At 45.1% G+C, this 12,130-nt stretch overlaps 1 protein-coding gene across 7 annotated transcripts in view; it reads right to left on the reverse strand.

The window, feature by feature from the left end:
• LOC117206016 (homeobox protein extradenticle) overlaps positions 1-12,130 on the reverse strand; it is a 41,290-nt gene that overhangs the window by 27,069 nt on the left and 2,091 nt on the right. For all 7 annotated transcript variants that reach the window (XM_033444963.1, XM_033444966.1, XM_033444962.1 and 4 more), the window contains exon 2: positions 11,658-11,731. In XM_033444963.1, the coding sequence (XP_033300854.1) occupies positions 11,658-11,731 (74 nt within the window). The remainder of the gene's footprint in view (positions 1-11,657; positions 11,732-12,130) is intronic.

Below are 12,130 nucleotides of genomic sequence, written 5' to 3' on the forward strand. Positions count from 1 at the left end.
TAGATTTTATCGGATCTCGATTCCCAGACGTTTTCACGTACAGCGAGCAAAAGATGTTTGAATTGTACGCGTTGCGAATGTGAAATAGCTTATCAACGAAATATATTTACGCTCTGTATCGTGTTTTTATTTGAACAAAGTCGACGATCATATCTTCGAGATTCCGTTTAATCGCCGATACGATATCTGTCCTTGTTATTAACGTATATTTAGTCCCTATCTTTATTCTCCATATCGAAGACGAAATAACCCTTTGGTATTTTAATTACAAAAGATCAGCTCGAGAATCGCAACTCTGGCAAAACGTTACTCTGCGAGACAGCGAGGCCTCCCATTAACTTCGTTCCCAGTAGAATCGATCGCGCCTTCGGGAATCGACGATACCTCTCTAAACGTATCTTTGACGTTTGTCAACTCCAGAATCAGCGTATACGTTGCTGTATATACACGGATATACGTGGATCGAGGCGCGTAACCGCGGTGCACCAAACTGTACACGAGCGTGCTTCGTGTGGGGAGGACAAGAGGCAATGGTCAGAAAATAACTCAGTCGCGGCGTTCCCATGTACACGGACGTACGTGTGCGTATGGAGGTTGTGAGCGTTGAAAACACCATGATCTATGGTGTGTGCATCCTACGAATAACGCGGTGATACTTGGCCTGGAAAATCTGCGAGGCGCGTTCGCACGATCGGGCAGAGTTTTGCAAATACGTCGGCTCGCGAAGTCGCCTTAGCAACGGTGTAACGCGTTTCGATATCGTATTTAAAGATTTTTAATTACCGAAAGAATTAGTCTCTATAGCATTAGGATACGCGACATACAGAGTGAGGTTCGATTTTGTAACGGAGATGTTATTAACAATAAAACGTTAACGTTGTAGCGTCTGTAAACTTTATTCGTAATCGGAGCATCGATTCTATCAAACGGATCGAACACTCTGCAGAGAGGACTGGAATTTAACGTTCCGCGAAAGTTATCCAAATCGTTGAAAAATTCAAAGTTGAATTCAACGAACCAGTTTAGATACTAACGCATTTCGTTCATTCCCATACGCGTTCTCTCGTTAACTCGAGCAAATAAAGAAATCGGATTACACAGGCAGAACGGTGTGCACGATTTTTACGATAAGTTTTATAACTGGTAAAATCGTAAAACCTGTACTCTTCGGTAGGTTTTGAAAGTTTCCACGTAGACGAGCGGTATCTGTTTTCGCGGATGGACAGGATACGGAGACTTTGGCGTTTCATTTTCATGCCGGTGGCTCCCGTGGGCGTCATAAACGCACGCCTCGCGTCTGTGCATCACCATTGGAAAAACTACCCTCACCTTTTCGACTCTCGCACCGATTCGGTTTCCAACTAACGAGACGAACCCTCGCCCCCTCTTACGCGTCAAACACCGAAAACCCACGCTAAACGTATCGATGATAAAAACTTTGCCCCGAGGGACAATCTCGTTATCCTCGCCATCTATAAACTATCGCGAAACTTTCCTCTCGAAACTCGTTTTATCCGGCAAGAATTAAAAAGCGACCAAAAGATTGTTGGCTACGAGAGCCCGTCTCGTAACTTTCGCCCAGTTACCAAAGCACATGGCGGAAGACCGTTTGAAAAATGTTATCGTAAACGTACATTGTTAACGTTTTATGAAACAAGGAGCCCGAAGGCGGTACACGCCTCTCTTTGCGAATTCTTTCCGATTGTTGTACGAGTAGGAAGGAAAAAATCGGATAATACGGTCCTTCGTGGAAGCTCTAATGGAGCCATAGAGATCAGGCATGGCTTCTAGAGAGACTAGAGAGGGTAATCCGTCCCTGAGGAAGGGTGGACCGACGCCACTGTCGGCTCAGCTTCATCCCCGCCAGCCGTTCATCGAAGGGGAGGGCAAGGCGCTCGATATCAAATCGTCGAAAAACCATTGCGAAGGTATCGAGGTCGAAACCATCGCTACGAAATACGTTAATCCATGGAATCTCACAGCCGAACAATTTTTCAATTTACCTTGCCCATACCGATTAACCGCGATGGAAACGATAACCTTACCATCGTTGGCCGGTAGCAACGATCAATTTAATTCTTATCCGATTACTTCCGAGCGATTACCTCGTTGGACAAACCTTTTGCAATTGCGGCCGAAAGGGGCGTGATTACGGCAAAGAGGAAAAATTCGCGTTCGTTGCGAGAGGCGCGTAGAGCTACGATATTAAAAATTTGTGTGCTAAGCGAAAAGACGTAGACGAGGATACGTGTCTACACGCACGCAGGTAGAAGCGTCGCGCACGTAAACGCAACCCTCTTTTGCGGTTGCAGAGACATTTTTCTCGTGGCATCCCTGTACATGCATAATGCATGCAGCCAGGATGCCGCAGACTCTTTACGCGTCGAGAATTCGAAATCGTTCGCGGCGAAAATTCTCGCTGTGGGAGAGACTTCCCGTTGACTCCTGTAACGACTGGCTTTGCCGTCGGATCAACGAAACAACGTATTCGTCGTATCTTTGAATTGCCTACGAAACACAGTCTTGACACAAATAATAAAACGAAATACATCGCCTTTGACTAAAATTTCATGAAATTTTCTACGTTCACGATACTAACGTCCTTCGCCGTTTGAGTAAAAAAAGATAATGCAGCGTCGTTTATCGAAGATTCGTACCGCGCTCGGCGCATTAAACGATATCAAATATTTTCACTTTCTCTTGGCGCAATTTTTATGGAACGTCTATCCTGGCGGATAAAATCAGTGTCTCCTACGATCGCGTTATGCCATCGTGGTTTTCGCGCGTTGCAATACAAATAGAAAATCGGTTGCGATAGAAGCGAGGAATTAAAGCAGGGCCGTGATACGAGAACGGGGAGCCCCGTACGCTGGAAACGTCATATTCGCGGCTGCCGTTTCTGTACCAGACACACGGGACCTGTTGCTGTCGAGTTTACGGTGTTTTTACGAGCGACGTTACAGCCACCCCTGAGTACGGGGGCTGAACACACCCTCCCCGCAGGAACGATATCCCTCTTCTCATTGCTAGTACCTCTATGTGAAAGCTAGAACTGGAGAAAGGGAGGAATAGAAACCGAAACGACTATCCGTTTATCTCTTCCCTTACAACTTTCTCTCTCCTATTCGATCGAAAGAAACGACTGGACGAACGATCACTCGGACGAATCGTCGCTCGACGATCAAGTCACAATCGCCTGTTAATCAAAGATCGTGCGTAGATTACCAAACACGGTACGCAATATGCTTCGTCGTATATGGTATATTCTTCGAGTCGGCAGCGATATGCAAATTCCGGGCGTACCTTTAGCCTAAATTCGTCCGGTCTCGGGCGATTTCTCGAAGGAGATCAAACTCGCGAGCAATTGAGTCACGTCGACGCGACTCGACGCGACTCGACGGCACGAAATTTCGTTGCGACGGTCTACTCAAGGCGAGAAAAGTCGAAGGGGAGAGATTCGGTGCGGCTGACTTCCGACGAGACAGTGCCGCGTATATGGAGGGTCGGTAGAAACAAGCGATAAGTTTAGCGAGAGTTGAGAAAGTTTCTGGTCGTTGCCGGCACTGGCTACGAAACTTTCCAACTACCGAGTTTTGTCTCGCGCAATTAGAAGTTCCCTGTATTATTCATAGCTAACGTTGCTCTTCCTCGTTCCACGGTTACTCCTCCTTCCTCTGTCTAAGCTTCTTGCCGTTCCGCTTTCGCCCGATTCTCTTTCGGCATGGCAGCTCGGCACTGGATGTCCCGACCGCTTCTTCGTAACGCGCAAAACTCAAAGACAACCACGAAGAGGCGCAAGTCGCGCACGGTTCATGAATTTTAATGAAATCTCCGGCCAGAGATGGAAGCTCTTTCGTGTTTCCCTCTGTCCTCTCTTCTACGCTCCTCTCTCTTTTTCTCTTTTATTCGCGCGAATACACGCGCGCCTGTTGGTGCTTTTCGTCCTGATCTATGCTCTTTACGTGCTGCTCGATATTCGCCGCAACATAGCGCCAGCCCGCCTCCTTTCGCAACTATTCCGCGAGCCTGCGGCTCACGAGCGAACTCGCCAGCTCGTATCCGCTTGTATTCCCATCTCGGGCATTAGTGGAATTCAAAGCATCGAAATTCTAATCGCATCCGCGAACCGCGTATTATCAAAACCTATCAGATATCCGTAACGTTAACGAGATAACGTACGCTCGGCTTACGTCGCGAAACAACCGCGAATATTCGAGAATCGGCGAACCGCAGCGCCAAACATTCTCGATAGAGCGACGGTGTGTGTCTCGGTATCGAGACGATAAGTTCGAACGATTGGCTGAACGTCGTGTTCTCGTTCGATCGCGCGCGAAGCCTCGCAATAACACCGCTCGAACGTTGGCCGATCGATCGATTAACGACAAAGTAACGTGCACGCGATAGAACGTAGTATTCTAGTCGCGCCGATGCTTCTCTCCTATACACGCCAGCAATTCATCCCGCGATAAAATTATCCTGATACGCTTTTCCAATGAAAGACGTACGACGTTTCGCTCAAGGACGAGCTGTCACTCTCTTGTCATCTTGCGCTGCGACGGAATTGAAATGGAATTAAATTAACGATAACAGTGGCGGCTGTATGTACGGCACGTAATAAAGTACGTGTACGAGCGCGCAGCCTCTACTTGTCGTGCTACAGACTAGAGTAGAAGCTCGGCATCGCGTGTCTTGGATTTTCTCCGCCGAAACAAGGCACAATGATACTTATTTCGTGACGAGAAACACGCGGTTATTGTTATTCCCGAGGGTGGAAAGGGCATTCGCCCGTCACCTTGCGCGTCCAACCCCTCGAACTAGGCGTCGAGGCGATGCAAGTGCACGATTCTGCCGCAACTACGAAGAAATCGTCGACTTCTTTATAATACTCGTTAGCCGAATCACTGGAGATTAATTAGGACGAGAACGAATCGCTAATGAGAAAATATGGTTAAACGAGAAAAGACTGGAGCGAAGAAAGCGGCGACCGGTAAGGAGAAACTGATTAGAATTCGAAGAACGAGAAGGCGACGAATCGAAGAAAAAAGGGCAAGGTTATATTCCATCGGGAACGAAAAGGGCCTAACGATCCACGGTACGAGCTTCTCTTCGCCCCATGCAATCTCCATAGAATTACCATACGATTAAGAGAATACCGACCTCCGGTGTACGTACACTGGAGCCAACATTAGCCCTTGAGAGTCTTCCAATTAGCCTCTCGAAAGATCGTTCGTCTCTTGTCTATATAGATCGCGCCAGAGTTACCGTAGAGGACATAAGATGTCGGATATATGCCAGCCAGATAATCAGGATACACCAGGATACGCCAGGATACGCCAGGATACAGGATAAGTGGCGTAAAAAGCTGGACGCCAACGCGAAAGGTCGTATTTTTTATAAGAACGAATGTCACTTACCTCCGATTGTCTTTTAACATGGTTGCAAGCGTTACAACGTACGTACATGTTTAAGTATATCCACGATGCAGAGAAATCGAAGGTACGGTCGTTATCGTTGTCAGATTGTCTTATCGAAAAAGGTGAGTCGTAAAGGGGCGTACTATACCCTTTGGATTAATAATCACCGACAATAGCCAGGATTGCGTACCTAGTGGAAACGCGTGTGGGCCAGGGTGACGTTCACACGCAGGCGCGTGTTAAACACGTGAGGGCACGTACACGCGAGCAGAAAGGAGTATATTGCGTGGCGGACATGGCGGTACTCCCGGTGCGTTCTCCTTCTTTCTTTCCCCGTCTTTCTCTCTGTCTTTCGGTTTACGAGCTTATTTTACTGGATTTTTATGATATAACGTACCCGCACCTAGCTCGAGCCCGAAGTTTATAGGTTTGCGAGATTTTATCGTGGCGTAACGTATGGTTTGTTAAATCGACCCCCTGCGCAACACACGCGTGCCCGCCGATTCATATACAAGCACGCTCGGAACACGCACGATGAATTCCGCAAAGGGGCCTCTTGCCGGTAGATATTTATCGCGCGGTACGACGACCCAAGTGGATCGCTTGTTTATTTTTCCAAACCCTTTCGCGTTTTTCGTTTTCCGGCTCGAACGCCAGAACTCTCTGGAACTCTACGACCGTCGTGCTGAAAATCATCGGACGAAGCTCACGATTAACAAGGGAAACTTGCGAATAACGATACGTCGATAGCGGAGTTACCGCTTGCTAACGTTTCGCTTGGACGGCGATAAAACCGAGTCGTACCGAGTAATTATACCGCGTATTACGTGCGCGTATATTGCCGCGCGAATACTTTTACGCGCTGGCACAATGCGTTAATTGTACATTCAGCGACGTATTGCAAGATCGGGATCGCTATCGATCGGATTGCAAAAGGGTGAAGGGAGATACTTTTGCGAGGGCGATGACCATAACGACGACTTCCGGTCAGCAACTCCGCGCAATTAAAGCGACTTAAGTGCAATTCCGTTAACGGGACAGCCAGTGTAACTGTCGTGTACGACTTGACAGCACAATGCCTATTCGCTCTCTTGGATTTTCTTTTGTTCTCTCGGTATCGTTACTTGCGTGTACGCGACTCGCTACGTGTCTTCCTCCTACTTTTGCCATCGCGTTTCCCAACGAAATCCAAGCTCACGTACTCGAATCCGTGACGTTTTGCTCGTAACCGAACATATGGTTGCTCCAAAAATACCAACGATGCAAGGTTATCTCGGTGCCGCGGGTATTTTTGGATTTTCCCTCTTCAACGATGTTCCACTTGTTTTCCGAACAAAAACGCCTGCGTCAAGCCTCGTTAACAAATACGCGTGTATCTTATCTACGACCAAGCATTACGGTAACATTGCTTGATAATGCAATAAGCTTTTATCTTCGCCTATAAATATGCGACGTAGCGCAGTGCGAGTAAATGTTTCGTGCAATTTCCTGCATTTACGACCTGTGCCCGAATACTTTCCTTTCTTTCGTTTAACGTACTTCTTCTTCGAACAAACTGATTATCGCTTAACGAGCCTACGATTACGAAACGGTCGCCTATTGTAAGTTTAACCTTAAAATCACAATAGCTTCACTTTCGCCTATACCTGACCTGAAATTTCAACGCCATAAATTTCTCCGATTCTTCGAACAAAGAGAAGCATCGAACAAATACGAAAGCTTTCCCCGTAGCAACAGAAACCATCGCAAACCTTCTTGATAATAAGTAATAAAAGCTCTCGCCTCGACGTTCATGAGTAAATATACCGAAGCTTGGTACAACCTTAAAAACTTTTCGTAATAAATCAGTGCACAATACGACAGGCTGGAATCGGACAAATCTCGTTAGTCGAGTCGAAGAAGTTTGTGCCCGAGAGAAAGAGAGAAAGAGAGAAAGGGAGTGCGAGAGTGAGAGAGCAGAATGGCCGGTTCACCTTGGTTGCTGGAGCCCATCTGCATGCGGGGACCGCGGATGAAGAAGAGGGAGAAGAAAAGGACAAACGAAAGAGAAGAGGAAGAGGAAGAAGAAGAAAAGGAAATCGAAGCTAGGGGAACGACATTCCAACCGGGGTCGGGACGAGAAGCGTCATCTCTTGGAAAACCGACGCTATCTTTCTATATTTCGCCAACTATGGCACCAACGATCAAATCTCGTCGATCGAAACACAACCGATTCCGCCGATTTATTTAGTTCTTCGGCGTGATAATCGATACCTGCATACGTTTTCGGGCAGACAGAAAAATCTGAACGAAACGGACGATGAAACTAATTAGAGAGTCTGTCTGTTTCGCTCGCCGGAAAATTTCTCCGTTCGAATTACAAAACGGATTGCGATCGGATAACAGAAATCGCGCAAACGCGGGAATATTTTAATCCCGATCCGCGATATAACCTCCGTAAATCAGATTACAGGGAATAACGCGTTAAATCATAATGTACGACGCATATTACGTCAAACGAGTAAATTACGTACGTTATTAATTCTTCAAATGCGATGCTTCATTTAGCGGCTGTCCCTGTGACGAAGAACATTACGAATCGTTAATACGAACGTTGATAATCGTAATAATAGATCGCAATCGTATCGGGATAGAAGAGATTTCATCTTATCTTGGCAAACTTGGAATAAATCTTTCGGCAAATACGATAGCCGGAAGATTGCGAGAATTTTTACCAGATACACGATCGTAATAAAGGGAAAGGTGCAAATACAACAAATTTTCATGCGCAAAAGAAAAAGAGAACTACGCTTAAATCACCATAGCATAGCGTGTAGAATCGCGTGAGACAAACAAATACGCGGAACGTTGCGCAAGCCTTAATTAAAGTGCGCGCTGTCTAATTAACGTACAACATACAGTTTACTCTTATCAGAACACGATGTTCATTAGGAAAATTGTAGAGTGGCCCGTTAAATTACTTTTCGAACCTATCGATAGAATTGAATGCGTATATTGCCACTGTGTAAGCTTCGCTCGTATCGCGTTAAGAAGTTAATAATTGAACGGCTATCTTTTACCATTAAACCGTTCATATGTACATAAAGGAATATCTTTATTCGTAGACAGAAGATTCGTCGAAAGATCTACGCAGTTTCGTCAATCGCGGAGACGTATAGTAAGCATTTCGCGGGAACAGTGGCACTCTGGCCCAAAGGTGCTCTTGCGAAAACACTTAAAGCATGGCTGTGCGAAATAAAACCGAATTACTACTGGAAAGCGTCCAAATTGAATATGGATTTTTAATTGTTACGAGAGAACGCGACGGCGACAGCGTCGTTTCAGAAATACGGAGAATCGAGAGTAACGCGGTGCCGCGCTTCGATGCGACGCAGTCTCCGTGTCGGTTTAATTAAATGACGATAAATCGAAAGAGATAGGGAAAGAGTTGACAGCGAGACAGGGGTGGTAGAGAGAGGCAGAGCTGCATAACCGATTGCAGTCAAGTTGTATTTCCAAACTCGCGTACGTTACGCGCGCTGACAAACAATAAATAAAGTTGACCGCCAATCGGACAACCAAGCTAGCAATCGATAGCGACCGGTCTTTGATTAATTACACGGCCACACGCGACCGTTCGTAGGAATTAACTATTTGCTATTTTGAAATTTAGCCCGATATAATAGGACGTAGGTAGAATGATTTGTCGTCCCGATTCATCGTTCACATTTCATTTTACGCGATACCCTCGCACCAATCGTATTACAAATTTGACAAAAGAGTGGAAGCATTTTTTAAAAGGATATCGCCCTCCGAAAATTACTGTATCTCTCGCGTTGGATTCACGTCGATAGCGGCGAGAATATTTTTAGGTGGCAACGGTATGTGGCGTCGACGATTATACCACCGCTGTGAGGAACTATCCGGAGGAAAGGTCTCTGAACGTCGAAGAAGAAGAAAAAACGGATTAGAGGTTGGTAGAAAGACAGGTTCGAGAAATCCCGCGGATTTTCAGCTCCCTCCCCTGTTTCCCCCTCCACTCTGTATCTTTCTCTTTCTCTTTTTCTTTCTGCTACCCTTCGGGATCTTCGTACGCCCCATGGGAAATCGGCCTAAACGGAGTCGTCCAAAACAGGTTTTCAAAGATCTCCACGTTTCGAAGAATAGCTATTTCGGATGACCGTGACAAATCGTTACTACGAGACTAACGCAACGAAACTATGAGTCACGATACCAGATATTCAAATGAACAAAAACCATTAAAAACAATATAGTTCATCCTCAACCGGTCAGAGAGAGAGAGAGAGAGAGAGAGAGAGAGAAACGATTCATTTTTTGTTTCGATGAGCCAAGCGTTTGTAGTAGCTGAAAGATAGGGAAAAGATCGAATCGATCGGCGACTACAATAACAATCGAATGTAACATTGGTAATGTCGGTACAAGCTGGTACGACGTTTATCAGTTGTGGATAAAAGAGAGAGAGAAAAAATATCGAATGGGGAGAAATCTGAGTTGGTACGGTCCTGATCCGAAGTTATCCGAGCTCCGCGAGAGAGCCGATTATATTAAATGGCTGGTAAAACGGTCTGCTTAACATAGCGTTTATCTGCTCCTCTTGGTTTTAGTACTTTTTCACTGCCTCGTCAGCCATTGCCCATAAACTCTACTACAAGCCTTGCCTCTTTTTCTCTCTTCATCCCCTGTCGCTCGCTCTCCGCTACCCCGTACATTTTTCTCTGTACCTTCGTCTGACCTACGCGTACATGCGCAACCATGTGTCTGCGCGAGAACACGCGTGTATACTTAGCACGACTCATAAAGAATATAGAACCATTAAAACGACTCATCCTCTTGAGTGTGCTCATCATACTTTGACGCCTTTTTTGTTTACATAAATCCTCTTTACGCTCTTGACTCTGTTTCACGTTTTATATCAGCCATCGAAAGAGTTCTTTCATGAATGTAATTAAGAATGGCCATTGAAGCCTGGCCGAAAGTATTGCCGAACGTTTTTCTAGACAACTGTACTGCTGTTACGGGATAATCGCGTAGAACGTAACGTTTGATTCCTATGTTCAAAGAAAACATTCGTAAAAAATGCAAACGGCCGATACGTAATCAATAATTACAACAACCTTGAATTTTTAATCATGCACCTACAATACGATAGAAACATACGTGGCGTCCGTTTCTTTCTCGACGAACGAAACCACGATCGAACGATTTCTACTTCTTCGAATGTTAGGAATAAATCGAGAGATAACCAACCCTGCAGAAATATGATCAACGACCACGTGCTTTTTAACCTATAAAACGGGCATCGTTTCGCAACGAAGAGCAGCGTGCCTTTTCCCAATCTTATCAAAGAAACGTATATAACGGGCGCCGTACGTGGAATGTCGTCGATGTCCAACCCTCCACCAGCACAATACCACCCTCGCCGCGAGAAAGGAGAAAACTAGCGAGCCGCTCGAAAAAGGGAGAAACGAGAGAGAAAAATAGAAAAAGAGAGTGTGTAGAGATATACACATATACTTACAGCGGAACGACGTGAAAGAGGGTGGCTTAGCATGAGGGGCGTGGTGGCCCCACCACCCCCATCAAACGACCAGGCAGAAACTACTTTTGGGGTAGCCGACCCACACACCTCCTTCTCCAATCCATCCCTCCCCCTCGGTTCCTCCCCATCCCCCGAAGCAGTTCGAGCCAAGCCAGCCACCCCTCGCACCCCAAAAATAATTGCACGTTTCGTGGTCTCTTGATCCGCGCGTAAAAGTAATCCAAACATCGCATAAAAATTATGTTTACGAGTTTCGAATGGGCGCAGGGGTCGACCCTGCAGGGTAGACGACACTGCACTGCACGCCGAAAACATATCAACAGTCTCTCTCCTCTCGCCTAGATAGGGATCTCTTTCTAGGAATTTCTCGGATTGTTTAGAACTCGAATGTGAACCACCGGAGCGACCGCGCGAGTTACGAGGTGATCTTCCGCACTTTTATGGAGTGTTCTCTTATCTTAGTGGCGTACATATAATCGGAAATTATTTACTGCGATTTTCGATAGACTAATTACTAATATCAGTAATTACTAATATAGAACCGGATTTTCTTGTATTATTTAAAGCTACCTGCGAGAATAACAATAACTGTGATCTTTAAGGTTTATTGGTGAAGTAATATTTATCAGCGTTATTTGCTTCCTTGCAAGAAACTAGATCAATTAACAGCAACAACAATAAAGATAATAGATAGTAAAACTCACCTGTTTTCTCTTTGATTTCACACAGGACCGAAAACAAGGCTGGCTTCATTCTGTGACAGTTTAATGTATGTTTTCTGAAAGAAAGAATATAAATTATTAATTGCATGATATAAATTAAATATTGAGTAATTGGCAAAAAATTTATATTGCGTGATATCATTCATTATAAAGAAATACGCGTCTAAAATTAATATAACATTACGTATGCGTAACATAGTTGAACATAATAGATATAAACATTTTGGTAAACTTGTATAATCGTGCAAGTACCAATAGTGCGAAGATAACCGTCTTATCGCGTATTCGGACGCCTATATATAACTTACTGTTGTAGCTTGTCATTACCAGTATATCTACTATATTCGTTACTTAACAGTTTGCACTTAACAGTTACCAAGCTATAAAATGATAAAAAGACATTATAAGAATAATATTTACTCTCTTCGACCGAAATCCTAATATAAAACATTATA

The sequence above is a fragment of the Bombus bifarius genome, unplaced genomic scaffold (genome assembly GCF_011952205.1).
Source record: "Bombus bifarius isolate JDL3187 unplaced genomic scaffold, Bbif_JDL3187 scf7180000007996, whole genome shotgun sequence".
In the NCBI taxonomy this organism is placed as follows: domain Eukaryota; kingdom Metazoa; phylum Arthropoda; class Insecta; order Hymenoptera; family Apidae; genus Bombus; species Bombus bifarius.